The sequence below is a fragment of the Vitis vinifera genome, chromosome 5 (assembly GCF_030704535.1).
Source record: "Vitis vinifera cultivar Pinot Noir 40024 chromosome 5, ASM3070453v1".
In the NCBI taxonomy this organism is placed as follows: Eukaryota; Viridiplantae; Streptophyta; class Magnoliopsida; order Vitales; family Vitaceae; genus Vitis; species Vitis vinifera.
Window position 1 is genome coordinate 18715881 of NC_081809.1, and position 23114 is coordinate 18738994.

General features: G+C 37.3%; 1 protein-coding gene across 2 annotated transcripts in view; it reads left to right on the forward strand.

Moving 5' to 3' along the window:
- The first annotated feature begins 468 nt into the window (after positions 1-468).
- Positions 469-23114, forward strand: part of LOC100241888 (WD repeat-containing protein 55) — a 29159-nt gene continuing 6513 nt past the window's right edge. The window contains exons 1-7 of one of the 2 annotated variants that reach the window (XM_059737008.1): positions 479-581; positions 841-1412; positions 1502-1534; positions 1632-1699; positions 1851-1938; positions 2106-2178; positions 19684-19790. In XM_059737008.1, the coding sequence (XP_059592991.1) occupies positions 1318-1412; positions 1502-1534; positions 1632-1699; positions 1851-1938; positions 2106-2178; positions 19684-19790 (464 nt within the window). In that variant the 5' untranslated portion in view covers positions 479-581; positions 841-1317. Of the gene's footprint in view, positions 1413-1501; positions 1535-1631; positions 1700-1850; positions 1939-2105; positions 2179-19683; positions 19791-23114 lie in introns of both variants that reach the window. The other variant, XM_002269806.5, reaches the window with a different exon arrangement.

A 23114-nucleotide genomic window follows, 5' to 3' on the forward strand; every position in this document is an offset into this window, starting at 1 on the left:
CCTTAAAACCAATGATGAAAATATCGGTAATTACGGATATATCGGTAACTTGATTTTACGGATATATCGGAGAAATATCAACGGATATTTTGAAAAAAAATTTTGGTAAGCAAAAAATTGATCAAAACTCATGGAAATGTAAAAAAATCTCGTAGTAATGTAATTAGAAATATAATAGACAATTTAAAGTTATTTTGTTGAAAATTTTGATATATATATATATATAATATGATTTGTGAATCGCGATATTAGACATAATTATATTATGTCGGTTATACTTATACACTTATTATGAAGTTTTATGAAAAACTTATTCTAGTAAATATCAATAATTTGTACATATTATCATATAGTTTGAGGTTCAATTCTCATTGTTGGATGACATCGGACTTCAATTTGGACCATCATATGCACATGGGTCATGATTTGTTTCCATTTATTTATTTATTTTATTTCTACTAAATCTAAAAATCAAATGGCCACACCGCTTCTCTCACCCGGGCATGCCCTTTTCTGAAAATGCCCTCCGACAGAATCCCTAAAAAAACCCTATTTTCCTCTGCCACTCTCAATCCTCGCAGGTACTAATCTAAACATGTTATTATTTTTTTTTTTGCAACCCCCGTTTGATTCCATAGAAAATCCATCCCCCATTCGATTTCCGGGTAAATTCATCCTCGTTTGATTTCCGAGAAAATCCATGCAAAACCCCCAAAGAAAACCAAAAAAATTGCTTTTCTTTTGCCCCCTGTGTTTTCTGAATCTGTTTTAGGGTTCTCTTTGCTGTTGTGCCATTGCATTTAAATTTCACGAACCCTAAATCCACGATTTTTGAGCCAGGCTGAAAAACACAAGCTTTGCCTGCAAATCATGGTCAGATTTTGTATCCTGTGCGCGGGCTGGACTGGTAGGAAAATTTCTGTTTTTTTGGCCGAAAAATCGCCGAAATAAACCGAAACAAAACGATTTTTCTCTGAAATTTTCCAACCGAGGCGATTTTTTCAAAAAATCGCCGAAATTTCTCCTTTTACCGAAATTTATCTGAAATTTCTCCGATTTTTGGCGAAATTTACGGATATTTCTTCCGTCGACATTTCGCCCCCCTCTTTCGTTTCGCCGACCTCCGAAACACGAAATTTCGCCGAAATTTCGGCGAAAAAAACAGAAATTTTCATCCTTGCTTAAAACCCTAGCTAGCTTTGTTCTCTGCCTTGGTGTCTTTCGGGGAGGTCGCCGGAAGTAAGCCCTCTGCCGGTCGGTTGGCCGAGACCAAGAGAGAACGCTAATACCGGTTATCTGAATTGGAATATATCTCCAATGGAGATTAATTTGGGAAAGCTTCCATTCGATATTGATTTCCATCCTTCCAACACGCTCGTTGCTGCAGGTCTGATTAATGGAGACCTTCACTTGTAAGTTGTGATGTCGATAATTATTTTGCTCTTTGTTAGGAAAAAAAAAAAGGAATGGTCTATTATCATATGGATCTCTTTTGTTACAGGTATCGTTATGGTGCCAATTCCTTACCACAAAGGTACATATAAGAAAACCCGTTATTTGAAAGTTTATTGTCCAGCATGTTGGGTGAAATATTAAAAATTTTCTTTTGTTTTTGTTTACGATCATATTAGGCTATTGGAGGTTCACGCCCATGGCGAAGAATCTTGTAGAGCTGTTCGTTTTATCAACAAGGGACATGGTAATAATATATCACATGTTTCATTTGTTTTGATTTACTTTATTTTATTTATTTTCATTTTTATTGCTCTTTACAGTCTTAGTGCCATGTGAACTTATGTTGGATAGCTTGCCTCTTAGTTGATTCTCATGGTTAATATGTGCGTGTTTAGCAATTGTGACCGGTTCTCCAGACCGCTCAATTCTTGCCACGGATGTGGAAACTGGATCAGCTATTGCTCGGCTTGAACATTCTCATGGGTGGGTTTTGATGTGGAATCATGTTACTTCCATGTGCCATTGAATGATTATATGCAAGCCTATTGCTATTATATGTTATGTAGCTCTGTAATTGAAGTTTTAGTCGTTCAGTTGTGTTGGCTATTGTCATTACTTGAAAATTGATGTGGTATAATATTCTCTTGCAGGGCTGCCATTAGTCGATTGATCAACTTGACTGAAACAACCATTGCCTCGGGAGATGATGAAGGATGTATTAAGGTGCCTTTTCTCTCTCATTTTTTTTCCCCTTTTTTTGGCTTTTGTTTCTGTTACATTATTTCAATTGTCATGCTTTTCTGTGCTTAATGCATTTCGTGTGCAAAAAGATTTAGAAAGTGTCGAATTTAATTTTTTTTTTCCCGTTGAGAATGTTTTCTCACAACATCATGGTGGTGGAGTTTCCACAAAACTTCAGAAGAGAATTGAGGAGCCTGGAAATTTTTGAGATAAGTGAGGATGTGGTCTCAGGTGAGGACTGTCTCAGCTTGGATCTACCAGGGGAGGAGATCTGTTCATATTGTCTTTATGCAAGTTGGCTTCCTTTAGTTGTTTTGTGGAAATGGCATGGGGGTGATTTGAGGAGTGGAAAGTCTCCTTTTAGATTCGAGAATATGTGGCTTAAAGTTGAAGGGTTCAAAGGCCTAGTGAGGAATTGGTGGATGGGTTATAACTTTAGAGGCTCTCATAGTTATGTTCTTGTATTGAAGTTAAAGGCCCTCAAATAGGACCTAAAAAGATGGAACAAGAGGTTTTCGGAAATGTCACCACTAGAAAAGGGGAGGCCTTAAAGCAAATTGGATTTGGGAACTCCAAAGAGAAGGAAATGGCTCTATCCGTTGATGGATTAGAAGCTAGAAGGGTAGCCATGGATGTATTTAGCAGGTAGGCTACATTGGAAGAATGTAAATTGAGGATAAAAATATCAACTTCTTCCATTAAATGGCCAATGAACAGAGACGAAGACATTTCTTAGCCAATGTTAGAGTAAATGGTGTTTGGTTTTCTAAAGAGGATGCCATAAATAAATGAGAGGGTGACTAGAGAGCTTTTCAAAGTCTCCTATTCAAAGTGAGGGATTAGAGATCTGGTATTAGTGGAATGAGCTTTGAAGCATTGGGGAATGAGGAAACTACAAGTATGGGGATTTTATTCACTGAGGAGGAACTTTAGGTTGCTTTATGGCCGATGAATGTAGACAACAAAATTTCTTAGCCAAAGTCAGAGTAAATGGTGTTTGGTTTTCTAAAGAGGCTGACATAAATAAAGGAGAGGATGACTAGAGACTTTTCAAAGTCTCTTGTTCGAGGTAAGGGATTAAAGATCCGGTATCAGTAGAATAAGCTTTGAAGCATTAGGGAACGAGGAAACTACGAGTATGGAGACTTTATACACTAAGAAGGAAGTTTAGGTCACTTTATTAGATTCATGTGGGGATAAAGCCCTAGGGCCAAAATGACTTCACCATGACATTTTGACAATTTTGCTTGGGTTTTGTTAAGTAGGAGATGATTGAGTTTTTTAGGGAGTCTTTTTATTTATTTTTTATTTTTTTATAATAGTTTCTTCAAGAAAAGTCTAGATGTTACTTCCTTAGTTTTGATCTTGAAGAAATGTGGAGTAGAGGACTTAAAAGATTTCAAACCAATTGGCTTAGTTAGGGGGCTAAATAAGCTATTGGTGAAAGCTTTGGCTAACTAACTGAAAAAGGTGATGGGAAAAGTGGTATCAAACTACCAACACTCCTTGGTGGAGGGTAGACAAGTCTTGAATGTAGTTCTCATAGCCAATGAGGCCATAGATTAAAAGTGGTGTTATTTGCAAAATGGCATTGAAGAGGCATACGATCATGTCAATTGGGATTTTTTTAATGGTGGTCTTAGAGAAAATGAGTTTGAGACAAAAGTGGATTAGATGGAACAAATGGTGCATTTGTTCAACAAAATTTTCAATTTTAGTTATCAGGACCTCATTTGGATTCTTTCAAAGCTCTAGGAGTTCAAATAGTGGGTCCCTCTTTCTCCTTTTTTATTCATATACTCGTGGAAGTTCTTAGTTGGATTCTGTGGAGGGCTAGGTTGGGGCTCTTCATCTTGGGCTTCAAAGTGGGTGGTAGAGAGTGAGGGATTTGAAATGATCTATCTCTTGTTTGTTGAAGATACCTTGATCTTCTGTGACATTAGTCAATAATTTTTGGAGTATATGAGTTTGTCTTTTATGCAGTTTGAGGTCATATCAAGATTGAAAATTAATTTGGAGAAAAGTAAGCTTATTTCAGTTGGAGTAGCTGGAAATGTGGAGGCTTTTGCTGCTACATTGGTATGTAGGGTAGGGCATCTTCCTACAACATATGTAGGCTCGCCTTTTGGAGCTACTTTCAAAGTAGTGAGGGTTTGGGATAAGGTGGAAGAATGGTTCCAATAAAAGCTCAGTGTGGAAGAGATAATATCTCTCCAAAGGAAGGAGACTCACCTTGATAAAAAGCACTTTGTCAAGCTTACCAATCTACTGCATGTCTTTGTTTGTCATCTTAAAAGAGTTGAATCTAAGATCCGAGTAGATTCAGTGGAACTTCCTCTAGGGTGGGGCCGCATCAGTGAAAAAACCTCATCTATTTGAACAAAAAGAATAGAGGCCTTGATGTTAGAAACCTCTGTACTCTAAACAAGGTGCTCCTTGGCAAGTAGAGCTAGAGATACACAATTGAGGGGGAATCCCATGAAAAAGTGTTAGCATAAAAGCTTTAGGAAGGAGAAGGGGGATGGTGTTCAAAGGTTGTGGCTGATGGTTATGAGGTGGGTGTGTGGAAGGTTATTAGAGATGTGTGAGAGCCTTTCATGAGCAAATCTCATTTCATAGTAAGCAAAGGAAGAAAGGTCAAATTTTGGAAAGAGAGATGGTATGGTGGTTAATCATTGGAAGAGTCCTTCTCAACTTGTTTCTTTATATCTAGTGATAAAGACTCATGAGCGGTAAATAGGAGAGGGAGGTTGGCGGAGTCCCTGCTTGTTTAGACAATTTCATGATTGGGAGACCAAAAAGTGACAACATTTTTATAGAATTTGCATAAGTGCCTAATTAGGGGAAGGGAAGCTGACATAATGGGATGGAAGGAATCTAAGAGTGGTGAGTTCTCAATTAAATCCTTCTACCACACATTAGCCTAAGAAAATAGTGAGTCTTTCCCTTCAAGCACAGTTTGGAATTCATGGGTACTTGTGAAGGTGGGAGTCTTTGCATGGGCGACAACATGAGCTCGGATTTTAACGATTGATCAACTTAAAAGGAGGGGATGGACAATGCCAAATTGATGCTATTTGTGTGAAGTTAAGGAAGAATCGATTGATCATTTGCTTCTTCATAGCTCTAAAGGAACTATCATATGACAACTTGTTTTCTTTTTGTTTGGTATAGTTTGAGTAATGCACTCTACACTAACATGAAATTATTGAGTTAGAATAAATCTTTGGTGGGAAAGAAATGAAAAAAAACTTGTTGCTTGGAGGGTTACCTCTTTTGTTTGTTTTAAACATTGTGGAAGGAAAGAGACGAGGTCTTTTAAAGATTTAGAACATTTAGAATAAAAAATTAAATCTTCTTTTATGAGCATTTTTTTGAAATGGGTCAAAGTATACATAGGTGACCATTCTTTGTTCATGATAGGCTTTGTTGATTGCCTTGGCTCAAATTAGGAGTTAGAGCTTGTTTTTTGTTTTCTCTTCTCCTCAAGTGTGCCTTTTTGGGCGTCAATAGTAAACATCATGTGCGCTTTTTTGTGCCATTTCCTTAGTATGTATGTATGTGTGGACCCGCATTTTTCACGTGCGTCCCCACTTGATCGGCGAGACTCGCTTTTTTATTTGTGAAAAAATATTTAGTTTTGGAAAAGTTGGAGCCGCCACCTATTTTATTTTTATTTTAAAGGGAAAATAAAACAAGAAAGAAAAACCCTAAAAAGTGACTCCATAGTTTTGGAAAAAAGCATGTCTTTGGGAAACCTGAGTCTAGGTCCGGGGATCAGATTTACTTATTGGGCTAGGAGATAGCACCCCTCTAAGCCCTAAAAGGTCTCTATTGACTAAGTTGAGAGAAACGTGGCAATTAAATGGTTAATCATGGATACCTAAGTGAGCTAGGGTGATTTAAAAAAAATTGCATGCTAACCAAGATAAGATCACAATAAAGGAGAGTTAGGGTGCATACCTGAACCGCTTCTTGAGCGCTATTATAAAACATCAATGCTTAGTTTAGATCATATATCACACAACATGCATCTTCATCAAATATGTGTGGACCCGCATTTTTCACGTGCGTCCCCACTCGATCGGCGAGACTCGCTTTTTATTTGTGAAAAATTAATTTTAGAAAAGTTGGAGTCGCCACCTATTTTATTTTTTATTTTAAAGGGAAAATAAAACAAGAAAGAAAAACCCTAAAAAAGTGACTTCATAGTTTTGGAAGAAGCATGTATTTGGGAAACCTGAGTCTAGGTCCGGGGATCATGTTACTTATTGGGAAGGTACCTTTAGGAGGTAGCACCCCTCTAAGCCCAATAAAGGTCTCTACTGACAAAGTTAAGGGAAGTGTGGCCATTAGTCAGTTAATTATGGATATCTAAGTAGGCTAGGTGATTTCGAATATTGCATGCCTAACAAGAAAACCAACCATAAGAAAGAGTCGAAGTGCGTACCTGAACGGTTTCTCAAGCGCTATCATAAAACATGAGAGGTTAGCTTGAAAATATGACACATAATATGTATTTTATCAAAGATGATCAAACAAACATCAAGGCAATCAATTATGGCATCAAACATAGTCATGGCTCATGATAACGTACACTTTCATAGAATTTTAGAGTTGTAGGGTGGGAAGAGCGTACCTGATTAGTGAGTTAATACACCTCTATGGGAAACAAAGTTAGCTCAATAACTAATTCAAAATAATCTCATATATAACACAAAGAGGAAGCACAATCAATCAATTATCAAACAGACACTATCGAAGAGAATATCATGAATGTCGGGCCCCCACCAAAGCCCTAATTAATTTTGCATGAATTGATTCGATAAATTCCATGATTTGGAATTATGAAGTTTATTCATGCTTGTTGAAAATCAAGAAAAAATCAAGAAAATAGTTAAAAATCAAATAAAACAATGAAAGTGCATACCTGAAGGAAAGTGGCAGCAAATAGCATGTTAAAATTGGGATTTTATACCTAGAAGCTCCTAAGGAACTTTAAAGAAAACCAAAGTTATTTTGATGGAAAAAAAGGTTTTGAAATCCAGATTTAAGATGTATAAAATCACAAAATAAAGGAAAAGAAACATTAGGGGGAGTATGACATGTGGCAAGGTGGCAATTCTGTGGGTGGAGCTTGGAGATGTGATTGAAACTGCAATGTTGCTATTGAATCCCAAAATACGTTCTGCCCCCTTTTAGCACTTTCTGTGGCTCCCTGTTGTTCCAAGTTTTGGTGACTTCCAGTGAGGGGTGAAGAGTTCCAGTAAATTTAAGTTTCTCTTGAGAGATACGGATTCTGGCGTAATCAGCTTTCCCTATCCGTGTCTTCCTTGGATCCATGGGCTCAAATTGAAGCAGTTACTGAATGGGTCACTAAGCAAAATATATGTCAGTATCCTCGCAAACTGTTCGGGCTATTTGAAACCTTTGCTTCTGGCCTCCATTCATATTTATTCCTCTTTTACCTATTTCTGTGAGGTCACTGCAGGGGAAAAACTCAAAATCCTTAGTTATCATCATACTTAAAACTGTCATATCGGTTCCCAAAGAGGATGCTCTCTTTGACATTTTCTGTTAGTATACATGGGGACTGAGATACATAGGCTTTTGTACCACCGATCTTACTGCAAGTTCCTGTTCTAAGGATTCCAAAGAGGCTGCCAATTCTTCAATTTCATCTCTCTGATCTTTACTATTAGATGCAGACTCCTGTAGTAGGCTCGGATCAAAGAACAATCCTTTCAAAACATTATTCTTCCTCGACAACCCAGTTTGAAGAGACAAATTTTCAGATACCAGCTTTTGAGCAAAGCACTCCAAACACTTGACTTCTTCTATGAACTCAGATGTCTTTTCTCAACTTTCACAAATCTCCTGAAACATTTTATCTACAACTGTAGTGCTCTGTTTATCCAGAGTATTACATATTCTGTTGCCCATCATATCTGCAGTTTTCACTGCATCAACGCACTTGACCATCTTCGAACTTGACATTTGAAGTATTTCATACTGAATTTTCTCTTGAGAGCTGAGTTTGCTTTTCAAGGAAATATTCTCTTCCTCCAATGCATGTATTTGGTTATCATGAGTTTGCAAATCCTGAATTTTTAACCCTAAATCTTCCTTAATGATAGATTGAGAAAGTTGGAGTTCATTCAACTCCACGTTTTTCATGTTGAGATCAGTTTATAAACTGGCAATGGAAGTCTTCAAGGAGCAAACTCTGTCTTGCAATCTACGGTTTTCCTTACTTAATTCAGACTTCTTCTCTTCCAAATTTTGAAGAACATTGCAGCATTCTGTTTTCAACTTCATTACCTCTGTTTTCAACAGCTTGTTCTCCTCTTCCAGCAGGTTTATTTTGCTAACCTCTGCATCTTTCATGTCCAACTCTTCTTGAAGATTGCATGATGAAATTTCCAGCAAAGAAATGTCATTCTGCAACTTTTGGTTTTGTTGGTCAAGGACAGAGATTTGACTGGAAGAGCATTCTAGAGCTGTTTTCTTAGATCATGCTAAAGATGCCAGGGTAAGCCTTCTCAACTTCGCCAAAGGGAGCCATTGTGTATGGCTGGAGTCCAACAAGTGAGCTAATTGAGAGTATTAAGTGGTGAGCTCAACTCTATACACCCATTAGTTGGCTTTTGAATGAATCACAGAAGCCATCTCAAATAACTTTAACATAGCCATGCGCCCCATTAACTAAGGCAAGAGCCGTTTTCTGCATAACTGACACCTTCTTCAAGTTATTTGGAGTCTTTTCCTGCAGGATCTAGCTTCTCATATTGTTCATATTTCCATTCAATCTATCATTGGCATTGAAAATTAAGCGTGCAACCTTTACAGGACTGATGGATGGCTTATCGACAAAAGGATCATAGTCAAGAAGGTAAGCTGCCATTTCTTTAAAACCTGTCATCCCAACCCTCACTGAACGTTTCAGGCCTGATTGCTCAAAGGTTTTCCCTGGTGCCTCCAAAGCAGAGATACCTTTCTATGGAGGGTAAACACAAACCTTTGATGATGCTTCGTTTAATTTATTGGCTATAAAGCCAACGAATTTCCTATTTTCATCCACCGTAGTTCGAATAAGAGATACTTGCTCATCGTGTACATGAATATTTCTGTTCAGTAAATGAGAAAGTATGGTAATCTTGGCTTCAGAATTCACCATATCCAATGCTCCCACATTCACAACTAAAGGGATCTTCTTCTCTATCATGGCGTTAAAACAGAACCGTCACAAGCCATGACACTTCCAACTACATAATCTGCAACCCCTGTTGTTGTGATGTCCAAAACTCCCTGTATAAATCCCCCATCTGACAAGATCCTCCACTATTTCAATTAGGTTCTTCATAATATCACCATAAAACTGATCATCAAATTAAGAAGCTAGAACATGTGCAGATTCCCATCATAAGACACAGAAACCAATGCATCAAGGTCCTCACCAGGAAAACGGATACAAGAGTAGCAAGATGGACGTCCAAAAAATATTCTTCTGATTTTCACTTTTCTCTGGAATATTTAACAGCAGGGGCTCATTCACTTTGTTATTCTTAGACGATGCGATTACTTCATTAACACCAGTGACTGAGGTTTAAACCAACAGAAGTTATTTTCTCTTTTGGATGCGCTGTATTATTGAAGCTGGAGGCTGCAAATGGCCTAAGGGTGGAACTGCCTGAAGCTTCTCCTGGTGTCTTTGTTAATTGTGAATTTGACACACAAAAAATAGGAATCGATACTTTCTTTGTGACTTCCTTCTTCTTGGTGACCTCGAGTGAAGACATTCCACCAGAACCAATGCTAGTAGCAACCTTTTCTGAAACCTTACTGTTAAGAGATCCTTCCACTCTATTGTTTTCCAATGAAATATTAGTCCCACTGGAACAAGGCTTCGTACTAAAAGTTGCACGGTTTCAAGACCAGAAGCTGTCATTTTCTCCTTCAACTGTTTTGGGATCTTTATCACGTAAGGATGGGTCGGCCACAACACTTGGCAAGCAGTCCAGTTTTACAGGTTCCTCATTGAGTTCATGCATCTGTGAACTGGAATCATCCATATTAGGCAGTGTAATTTTCCTAAGCTCTCTGTTTCTAAGTATCAAACACAAATTTCTATCAGAAACAACCGTGGGGTTTAAAGAGGCCATAATTCCTTGGTTACTAGTGAATTGGATTTGAAAGAAACATCAAGTTCTACTGGACTCTTTTCTCTCTCGTCTACCATTCCATAATCCAAATATTCAAGGAGATCTTTAACTCTATATTGACTGACACTGCACAAACGAGAAGCCCCAAATCTTATGTTCTGATCTTGTATTTATTATCAATAGAATCTGTCATTGTTGAGACAAGTGAAAGCCTGCTAGGATTCCAGCCCAGAATTCTACGAACAGAGAAACCCAGAAATAGAAGTAAGTTCTAAGTCTCAATAGATCACATCCGGAACCCGGTTTAACAACTTTCTTGCCTTGAAGAAAAAATACCCAATCTGATTCAACAATCTGCAATCGCGTGCCAAACCCCACAAACAGCCCACATTCTACACAGCCTTCGTAAAGTTTCTACCTTTCATGAAATACTCAATGCCCTCGTGGTCTCCGTAGCCCAAACGCCAAAGGAGGGAAGAGAAATAAATACATAGAAGCAGAAGACAAGAAAATATAATCCAAAAGAAGGCAGGAGAGATAAAGACGGGTGAATAGGCAAGCCACAATTCATTGTTTTCAAAAGGGCTTAAAAAGAAACAGGTAGGGACTCCAGAGAATAAGAGAACGGGTCTTGGATATCAATATCAACGACAATCCCATACATCAGCCATTAATAACAGAGATTAGAAAGATTAAAAATAGAAACTGAAAACAGAGCATGCTCATGTTTAAATATATTCAGCAAGAGAAACGATCAGTCCTAAATCTCCACAACAATCAACAAGATAACACCGGGACTTGCAGAATAATATTTAGGATCATATAGAGATGAGAGAATGCAAATTTCACATGACCATACCTGGAAGAACCAATCTTTGAGAAGAATTGCTCGGCTTCAAATGAGATGAGGATGCGTGCTGCCAGTCCCTCCCTTTGTGCTTCTCCTCAAGACAATCCCGGAATCCCCCAAAAGAATACTCCTTTCTCCCTCTCCTTTCTCCAATGCGTCCGCTCACCAAAAAAAAGAATCTCCTCCCACAATAAAAAAAACTCCTCCCTTTTTTCTTCCTCCCTCGCGTATATATATCCGCCTTTCCCTAAAACCTAAATCTCCCTAAAAAAAGGCGAAATCTCCTATTTTCTCTCTTCTTTTCTCCTTATCCATTTTTAAATCTTCCAATTCAAAAGCAATCTTCCCAACTTCAAATTCCCCTCCAAAACCTTCCAAGGAGAGTCCCACTTCCCTTAAACTCCAATGGTAAGTTTCCTTGCAAAAGCATGAAATTTTAGAAGTTAAATAATTGCATGAATAGATAAATAAGTAAATAAATTAGAAAATGGTAAAAATAATAAATAAATAAATAAGTTAAGGAAAATAATATAAAGAGGAAGATAACCAATAAAAAGTGACTGATAATCATAAAACTAAAACTAAAAATAAAAAAATAATAATAAAAAAATAAAAATAAAAAATAAAATAAAAATAAACAAATTAACAAAAAATGGGCCCCATGAGCCATGCAAACACGCAAGTCATATAAGTCACGCTAAAAAAAAGTTTTAATAGACCCAGTATACCTAAACGGGCCTAAGGTGAGACTAAGTGGGCCTAAGGTGGTGCCTAACGGGTCAAGTGTATCTAAAAGCTATCCTAAAAAAACAAGAAAAACCTAAGTCTAAGTTAGGGCTGCCAAGGGTCACAATAAGGGATCAAATAATCCCTCAACCAAAGTCTCCGAGGTGACTTGGAAAAAGGTAAGTGGTATGAGTAGCCATGGGCCACCAAGGAACTATTGTGGAGCATTGAAAACGAATTTTAAAGACATGTGCTAAAGGGACAAAATTGAGGGTCTACAATATGATCAAACAATCAAATAAATGTCAAGACAATCAAGTATGACACCAAACAGGGCAATAGCATGCATATTCATGAAATTTTGGAAAGTGTGGTGGTAGAAAGCATACCTGGACAGCAAGCTGTGCGCTAAAATGAGAAATAAGGTTAGCTCAATAATAAGTGTAAAACGATCTCATGTATCCACATAGAGGAAGCATAGTCAAACAAACAATATTGAGGAAAATATCATGAATGTCGGGCCCCCACCAAAGCCCTAATTAATTTTGCATGAATTGATTCTACGAATTCCATTATTTGGAATCATGAAGTTTATTCATGCTTGTTGAAAATCGAGAAAATCATGAAAATAGTTGAAAATGATGAAAATGCATGCCGGAAGGGAAAATGGCAGCAAAGAGTTTATTAAAAAAAAAAAATCTAAATTTTATGCCTAGAAACTCTTAAGGAATTTTAAAGAAAACTTGAGTTATTTTTTAAGGAAAACGGTTTTGAAATTCATATTTAAGATGTGTAAGATCACAAAAAAAAAAAGAAAAGAAAAAGAAGAAGCATTAGGAGGAGTATGATGTGTGGCAAGGTGGCCACTATGTGAGTGAGGTTTGGAGGTGCACTTGAGACTGCATTGCTGAAACAGATTCGTGAGAAGACCTCTGCAAATCACTGGTGTTATTCTCTTTGGATTTTTCCTTCTTCCTTCTTGTGTTTTCTTTCTTTGTCCCATATTGGTCTATGAGTTGTGCTTGATATTCTAGGGCCCCCTCCATACCCTGGGCTCTTCCATTTGATGAGTCCGAGTCATCTTCAGATTGGATAACCACGATCTTTGTCACATATCCCAAGCCCATTGGTTTGCTAGTTGGTTGAGTTTCCTTGAATCCTAAATACTTCAATATTCCTCCCTCAGTGCAATTTCTTGATCGTTCCCTTGATTAGTACTGATTCTTGGACTGATCTAACCAGGGATCTTTGGAGAATTCACAGATTGAAGGAACAGAAAAAATAAAAAAAATGAAGAGAAAATCCATCATGAAGACCTTGTCGTTTGCAATTACACCAGCATTTTCTAAAGCAAAGCCCATAGGCGACTGATCTTTTCCCAGAACACAGTAAGCATTATCCCATGACTAGGCTGAACTAGTTCCTTTCATTATTTTGGAGTAGCCGAATCCATTGAGAACAATCAAGTCCCCACCTTGAAATGATGGTTAGCACTTAGCAGCATATGAATAAACGTTGAGAGGTTTTTCAATATTTCACAAAAATTCTCTTCTCGCATTTTATTAGTTTCCTGTGATTCAAACTGGACATCGACAACCTACTCAAAGTGAATATCAGGATTTTCTAGGTATGACAGTCCTTGTTCTTCTATTTGGATCTCATTATGAAGATCACCTCCAACAAAATTTGTTCTTATTTTGAGGCAACAGTATCAGCAGCTTCATTGTTCCCTCTATCGGACTTACCAACCTGTTTGATATCAAATACACCATACTCTTTCCAAGCTGTCTGTTTTTGTAATGGATTTATGAACCTTTGCCCTCTGAAAAATTATTGGCCTCAATTGTCTTTCCTTTTAAAGCTATGACAGTGCAATGAACTTCCACTCTAGAAGGTTTAATTTGAACAATGGTTTTTGCTGCACCTAGAACTGTAGCTGAACCCTCATATCAAACATCATGAGTTCAATATGATAACGAGTCCAATCCATTCAATCTGACTCCCCGATAAATTTTTGAACTATCATCTTCGTCCTTGTAAAAATTGTTTCCAGCATCTGAGCCATCTGTGTTGCCACCTTCATACTTAGAACCATCATCATCATCTTCTGGACCCCTGTGATCGTTGCGAGGGTGATTGAAAGTGACGAGCAGGTTCCAGGTTCCCTTTGGAAATTAAATACACTTTACTAGTTTCAATCTGATTGTAGAGTTGATCAGCTACAGCAGTGAAACATGCTTCCCTAATTTCTCCGCCATCAACTCACCAGTAGCTACATCTAGTGTTAAAACATCACCACTGCCTGTTCCCAACACTAATAACGAACATTGAAGCTTCCTTTTTCTTTGTCTTGCTGTCCAGAAACAACCATTTTTAAACAAGTATAATCGACTGAAAGGTGCCCTCTTTCAAGTTTGTTGTATAAATTAGTTGCGTCTGTTGATATGATGTCTGCAAATTCAATCTGAATCTGACCATTCAAAATACCCCAAATCTTAATTTGTGCATCTCCATAACTGATGCCAAAGAAGTCCAAAGAGGAGCCAAAGATTGTTAACAAATCTTGAGAAGCGGAGGGTTGATTTCACTGAAAGTGATCTACGGTCCCATAAAAATTTCTGGTTCTGGTATCTCAAATAATGAATTCCTCTCTGAAGAACTGGACCGAGCATGCTGCACTTCGATCCCTTGATTGATCCATCTTACAAAGAAGTTCAAGCACATTCTGATTTGATTGAGCAGTCCTGTTTTAGATATAGAAGTCAACTGATCTGGGGAAAAATCCTCTTTTCATTTCACTAGAATTTTTAGGAATATGACTAGGAAGATTTAGATGATCCAGAAAATCCTTGTTCATGAATTTTTAATCTCAGGGAAACCTGCGAGGACATGGCCTATATGAAATTTCCGTCTTTCTTGGAATACTCAATGGAGAGATGCTAAAAAGTGAACCCAAACCAAAGAAAACACCACCACCATTAGTATTGAGAACGAGGAAGCCTTGGAGACTTGTAGAATTGTTGGCCGGTTTTACGTAGTACTAATGCTGGATAATGATGAGTAAAGCCTTTTGTAAACCGGGATATTGTGTAGAGCAATAGGCATTACTTCAGAAAAACAGGAAAAATTAAGTCACAACAGTAGTTCGAATAGAACTTCAATCCCTGATTTTTCCATAAATAATCGGCAATTTCAGAATTTTCCAAAGTTCTATTAACCAGTGTAGTCACATGAAAGATGGAGAGTTGAATGAGCTGCTTATTATTGATGTCTACTACAGCTGAACCCATCAAAGCAACTACAGCAAAGGCCATCCTTTTCTTTGTCTTCAAGATCCATTTCCATTGCAGCAGCCTCATTAAGTCTTCTTGGTGACTCTAAAATTCAGCTTACTAGTAACCAGATGGAACACACATTCTTCTGGTTCAGGCATTCGTTTCTGGTCAGATTCTAGCGCCTATCTTGAAACCCCATTATTCCAAGACCGAATTCATAGCCCGACGTAGCCTTTCCTAAGAAGTTGGAGAAATTGTTTCTTTGGTAGAAAAGCTTTCAAGACCGTGCTGAGGCTCTGAATGTTGATAGCTTTCCATTACAATTGACGTGAGTTCCTCATCAGTAGTGTCATAAGAGTGACTTCATGAGAAGTTTCATGCTGTATCAGAATCAATAGCATTAGGGGCTGCTTCATCACTTTTGCAGGCAGACATTCATCTTTAAGAACCAAACAGCTAGGGAGCATCATCATAAACTAACTCATTAACAAGAAGTGGACTTCCTGACACATCAGGTAAGTAGATCTTAGATTTATGTTCATGAAACTGAACTTCAGCCAGATGTTGCACCTAACATGTCATCAGGCTTCAAGAGCTCCTGAATTCCGAGTTTCAAAAAATAATTCCTTGAAAACTGCTAAATCAACTGGTATGACACGTATATAGAAGCTAAATGGTGGAGATCATTAAGGACAACCTCATCAGCAGTTGCGAATCCATCTCCCACTCAAATCCATCGACACTCTTCTAGGACAGTTTGACAGGCTGCCATTTGCATTCAATCTGCATTTCGACAATTTGAGAATGCGTACATGATACATCTGTTCTGTTTTAACATCAGTAGCACATCTCAATCATCTTCTTGTGGAGGTCAATGGCAGAATTCACAACTTTTAAAGGATCACCCATCTTCTAGTGCAATCTATCTGTCATAAGAGGAATAAATTGTCTTGCCCATAATTCAATCAAATAATTTAGAATACGCAATTTTGGCCAGACATCTCCACTAACAGCTGCAAAGTCTGGACCAAGCCGTTTCGAAAACCAGATACCTCTTGGTCACTAATTAAACCATGCCTCCTTCTACTTCAAATTGAGACCTTCCTCTTATATGGAGCAGGGAGTCCTCGTTATAAGACCATATTAACTATCTTCAGCAGGGCCATTGCCAAAATTGAGGAAACACCTTCTGATTCACCATCTGAAGAAGTGCCTGGATCTGAATCACTTGATGAAGAGCCCGAATCACCATTGGAGGTAGTGAGACTACTACGTCCATCTACTCTTGAAACTGAGACCAAAATGATCGCCTTGCATGGTGCACGCATGAGCTAAAAGTAGATATTCCACAACATCGTTTCTCAGTTCAGAAAGTAAGGTTCGGAATTCAACATCAGAAGCTTTAAAGTCCAGAATGATTGAATGAACATGAGGTTGGATCAAACGGATGGCTTAAGAGAAACATCTCATTCCAGGAATAATTGTCCCAACAACTCAACCAAAAGAGCAGCAGATGTCTTCCTTCTCATTGATGGCTTCTTTGAACTTCTTCTGACACAGGGCCTCTCTATCTTTATCCTCCCAAAAATTATAACCCTTATGAAACATTTGTAAACAGTCACCAGAAAACTAGGAGGAAGGATAAAAAAAAACATGTATAGTGGAGAACAGAGAAAACAAGAAGATAACAAACAGGCATAATAGAAATCAAATAAAGCCACATCTCATGATCTTTCAATGGGCTCGGGCTAGTGGAAAAGATCACAAACAGATTCTGGGCAAACAAGTTAGCAACCAATCTCAATAAAACAATCTGTGGCCCTTTCCGTCCACACCAATCAACAAGATAATACCGGGATTTGCAAAAAAAAGAAAAACAATGTAGAATCAAATAGAGATGAGAAGATGTGAGTTTCATGTAACTGTACCTGGAAGAACCTGCTTTTGAGAAGTATTGCTCGACTTCAAGTGAGATCGGTTCCCTTTCTCCAAAATCCCCCAAAGACCGGTGGACACCAATTCTTTTTCTTCTCATCGAAAGCCATGAAAAATCTTTCCTTTCTCCCTCTGTTCTCAGTGCGTGCTGCCAGTCCCCCTTTTCTCCCTCTTGTGCACCTTTCCACTCTGACGATCCCAGAAATCCCCTCCAAAACCTTCCAAGGAGAGTCCCACTTTCCTTAAACTCCAATGGTAAGTTTCAAAAAGCATGAAATTTTAGAAGTTAAATAATTGAATGAATAGATAAATAAGTAAAAAAAAAAAAAAAAAACCAGAAAATGGTAAAAATAATAAATAAATAAATAAGTTAAGGAAAATAATATAAAGAGAAAGATAACCAATAAAAAGTGAATGATAATCATAAAACTAAAACTAAAAATAAAATAAAAAATAAATAAATAAAAATAAACAAATTAACAACAATTGGGCCCCACGAGTCATGCAAACACGCAAGTCATATAAGTCACGCTAAAAAAAATCGTAATAGACCCAATGTACCTAAACGGGCCTAAGGTGAGACTAAGTGGGCCTAGGGTGGTGCCTTATGGGCCAAGTGTATCTAAATAGGCCTAAGGTGTTTAAATGGGCCTAGGGTGCCTAAGTGGGCCTAATTAGGCTACCCTAAAAGCTATCCTAAAAAAAGAAAGAAAACCCTAAGTCTAAATCAGGCCTGCTAAGGGTCACAATAAGGGATCAAGTAATTCCTCAATCAAAATCTCCAAGGTGACAGAAAAGGTAAGTAGTATGAGTAGCAATGGGCCACCAGGGAACTACTATGGAGCATTGAAAACGAATTTTAAAGACATGTGCTAAAGGGACAAAATTGAGGGTCTATAGTATGTAAATTTGTATATGTTATTTTCCTATTATAAAAGACTTTTCTTTCATATTTTTAAATGAAATTGAAAATTTTAATTACTAAATATCAATATTTTAAAAGGCTATTAAAAGCTTATGCCTTGAGTTGTGACTCTTTGAATTAGCCTTAAGGCTATAGCATCGGTTAGGGTAATTGAGGCTCAAGCCTCATCTTGTTCTAGTTCACATCCTTGAGGCTTAAAGTTCAAGCCTCATCCTATTCTAGTTTACATCCTTGAGGCTTAAGCCTCAAATATTCAAAAGGTTTTAATGGGTTAGAGGTTATTCTATACTTTTGGTGTATGTTTTATAAGAGGCTTAAGCCTCAATATAATTCAATGAGTTTTAATGAGCCCTATGATTTTGTAGATTTTTGGTATAGGTTTTATAAATTTTATCATGGATCTAGGCTTAGTTTAAACCTTTTATAAAATGGCTTAGTTAACTTTAAATTAACCTTTTAAATGTAGGGGTAAGAGGGAGATTAAGAGTAAGAAATAGGATAATTGTTGGTTGCTTTAGTGGCTAAGCTCATATATAATTATTATCTTATTATTATTGATTGAGAAGGACAAATATCACTACAATTGATGGATGAAAAAGAATGGGTAGACAACCATCCATTGATGGGGAGGATAGAATAAGAGGCTCCTACAAGTGATAATGATGATAGTGTTGAAGACTATTTAATGAAGTTGTGGGAAAGTTGAATTTTAGTAGAGAGAAAGAGGAATTCAATTAGAAACTATTCAAAATGACAAACAATTACTTTTTTTTTACAATAAAATTTAAAGTTTTCTTATTATTTAATTTTTATGTGATTATATTAGTGTTTTTTTTTTTTTTGAGAATTTATTATTATTTATTTATTTGTTTAAGTTGAAGCTTGTACCTCATTCCACCTCGAGGCTTATGCCTCCCCTTATTTGGGTAAAACACCTCAGGATTATTTTTAACCTTTTAAAACATTACTAAATATGCTAACAAATGTGCTGAATATGTAGTATTCAGCATTCCATTGTGTAATATTAAACAACCCACAAGCTAGGTTTAGAGGAAAAGGAAACTCTATTAAGCTTTTAGATGAAAAAGTAAAATTTCATCTAGTCAACAGGGAAAAAAGATTGTTTGCTAGAGGGCTATGATATATGTTCAATTTTATTTTATTTTTTTTAAGTTATGTGTTTTGCATGGACAAAACCTGTTGCATTCATCTTGTGGCTGGCATTTCAGTGAAATCATAGATATACTCTGCAAAATCCACAACTTTCTGAACCAATACTGCTACTTGTGCATTAATCATAGAAATAACCCAACTAATACTTATTATGTAACGTCGCTAATTAAAAAATAAAGGATGGTATTCTTATTGCTTTATATCCGAAGATGCCTCCTTCCATGGAATTAAAGTGAAATAGAATTATACTGCTTTTATCCTATAGTTTTTTAAGTTTATGAGTTGCATCGTTACTACTAGCTTGTAATGTGTGCTTATGTGGTGCCTGTTAGCATTGTTAATCACTAGATTCATCTATGATTTTTAGAGAATAATTTGTTTTGTTCTCAATGAAGTCAAGAAAATTCAGTATATGTTTCTCTCTCTTTTTCCTAAATGCAGGTATGGGATACCAGACAACAATCTTGCTGCAACTCCTTTGATGCTCATGAAGAATATATTTCAGATATGACTTTTGCATCTGATTCCATGAAACTTTTGGGAGTGAGGTAGTCAATACTGGACTCTTATTAACATTTCTTCCCAGTGAGTTCATGATCTGGAGTTGTAATGGAAGCAATCCATAATTTAAGCCTTATTACGAATTCTTACCACTAATTTTCTGAATATATCCAAAATGTATCAATACTTATTTTTAAAAAAATGTGGAAAAATTATAATCATACATATTATATGTTACCTGTGCTTAGAAGATACATTTTACCATTACATTACTGCAGACATTTTGAATGAACGTGGCCAAATAGGGTTTACTCCCAAAATGGTGAGCAATACTCTTGAAACTTACAAAAGGCAAAATGATTGGGCTGTTTGTACTAGCCATGGGACTCCTGACTGATTTTGTAAACACCTAAAATGTTTAAACAAAAAAACCTTCAACTTATATGATTCATTTAGGATGTATCATCAACTTTTTCATGAGTTCAAGTCAAGGAACTATTTGGATTGTAGAGACAAAACAGCACACTAGTTTCTGTAGTTGGTTATGAGGAGTTTTCATTGGAGCCCTTGTTTTTATGAGGAGTTCATATGTTTTGGAGTTGGATATGTGGTTTTTTTGTGTGTTGCAAGAAAGGGGGTGAGGGGCGGATTGGTTTTTCTTGGTCAAGTTATTTTACAACATGCTAAGTCTAGGTTTTTCTTACTTGTTCCTAGTTAAGGAGATATGGATTCCAAGGACTCCTTGGAAAGTTAGTTTCTTTTTTGAGGGGTAGCTTAGGGTGGAAATTCTTTTGATCGATCAGCTTCAAAAGCAAGGGCAGGCTCTTAGTTGGTGTTGGTTGTGCAAGGTTGGGAAGGAATTGGCAAACCACATTCTTAGCATTGTGGGAGGGCTAGACAACATAGTATGTTGTGTATGCTTGTTTCTGAAGGAGCCCCTGCTTGGGTGGGAGTAAAGAGATGAATGAGCATTGCAGCTAGCCCATTTAAGCTTGTTTAGTGTATTTGAAAAAAAGATGAATTCTAGAGTTGTTTATGTCTTAAAATTTGGTATATGGAGATTAAAATTTTCTAAGTTTTTATCTGCTTGATGTTGTGCTCTATAGGGTCTAACAAGTCTCTCTTTTATATCTTACTAATAGCCTGGATTAGGGTTAGTTCGGCATACTCTTTTCGTTTGGGTCCAATTGTTTCTCTACTGCCTAAACACATTACTCACTGATATGGCTAAAGGCCTTAAAAGGCCCATCCACAATAATGGGTCATTGGTATCAACTCTTCCATTTGCCATAGGCGAAGAAAAAGTCTTGGCCTTGCGTTGATCTTTGGATATACAAATGAAGTTGACTGGAGGAAAAGCAAATGGCTGCTGAGATTTGGTGAAACTTGGGAAAAGTAACATGTTTTGGAGGTCAATCATCAAATTTAGATGTCAAGGAAAGATGGTGATTCATACCTATCAAAAAAAAAGGAAAGATGGTGATTCATAGAGAGGAGTGCAGTAATTTTGAGAAACCATATAATTCCTAGTCAAATGCATAATGAAGAGAAAAAAGGTTGAAACTCCAAAATGAAGATGGGGAAGAGTGATTTAGGACATAAGGGACAAGGGAAATTCTAGACCGTACCAACACATAGAGACTAGGGGTTTGGACACACGAGGGTTGATTTCCCCACTAAAGATGAAAGCAAGTTCTTGTATCATCTACAATCAAAATCTGAATACACATTAGGTTATAGCCTGCCATCGACAAGTATATGACCACCTAATTTGCGTGTTTGCAGCCTAAACATTAGAATGACCCCTGTGAATGATTTTAATAATCCTGTGGCTGAGTGCATCACATTCCCTAGGAAGTCTCCTTGACTGCTTTCCCTAAAGGACATTATTTCTCCTAGTAATATTAACAATCCCCAGTCTCGCATCACCTTTGCTCTACGTACCTTACCATAAACAATTAAATAAGCTCTCTGCCCTCTCCTGGCTCTGGATTACAAGAGTCCCAAATCAATTCTCTATCCGGGAGATCGCTTTAACAAGAAGGAATTTTAAATACTAACAGGAAATAGGTTGGCACTGATGTGGAACAGAAAAGCAAAAGAAAAATGATGGGACTCTAGGAATCACCCCAGAAACCTCAGGCTTCACACCTATGTTCAGTTTACATCACACAAACAAGAAAACATTGAAAGCTAGGAGGTTTTGTGTTTTCCTTCATTGATTCTTTTAGAAAATATACTGATGAGTTTTATATACTACAACAAAGCTGGGAAATAAGTAATTTGAACTGATAAACAAAACTTAAAAGACACTTGAAAATGAGAACGCTCCACTTTGACTAGACTCATTAAAAGGAAAAAAGAATTTACCGTGTACTTGGGTGAATATCCTCAAATTTGGCTCTGGAAAAGAAGATATTGTCATTTGCAAGTTGAGAATTTAGAACTCTAATACACCCTCTACCTACCATGTACTTGGGCGCACCAAACACCCTACTCCAGCTCTAAGCTTTAGTCTGCTTAGTTCCTCAACCACAATAGTGAAAATAAAAAGTGAAATCAAGTCTAATACTATAAAACAACCTCTCCTCCTAGAATCGCGTCTTGGGTGAGCTCGGGGACTTGAATCTGTGACCTCTCAAATGTGGGTGAGCACCTACCAGTTGAACTGCCAATAGTGCCCGTCTTTTGCCACATTCATTGCCTAAGGTTGCATAACTAACTGAGAACAAATAATTCATACTGTCTGTTCTCCACTCGAAAGGGGCATGGGTGGCTCAATAGGATGACATTCTTTGCTCCATAGGAATGCCTTATCCTGGGCTGACCTTGTACATGGATCTATGGGGAGGGGTCATGCATCCTACGGTTTACCTTGGTATGTGTTTGTGGCTTACCCTGGTCTTGTGAAGCTGGGTTACTAGGGAAAATCCCTTCCTGTGTAGAGCATGATACAGTAAGCCCCAATTGACATGATCATAAGTTTTCTCATTCAGTTTAAAAGCAATCCACTCATCTCCCAGTTCCACTTTTATCTAGTTTCTTATTGACAATTAAGACCATATCCAATATTTGTCTCCCTTCCATGAAGGCTTCCCGCATGCTTGATATGTTCTCATGTAAGATGGCCCTAAGATGCTGAGAGAACATCTGAACTATAATCTTATTAAGATTGATTACCAAACTGATGAGTCGGAAATTGACAATCCTACTGATAGAAGTTTTCTTGGGAAGCAGTGTGATGGAAGTAGCACTGCTACTCTCATTGACAATTCGCTAGTACTATTGTAAAATTCACTAAATACTGTCAACAACTCCTCGGACAATGGACTAAATTCCTAGTGAAAAACCATCATGGCTAGGTGCTTTAT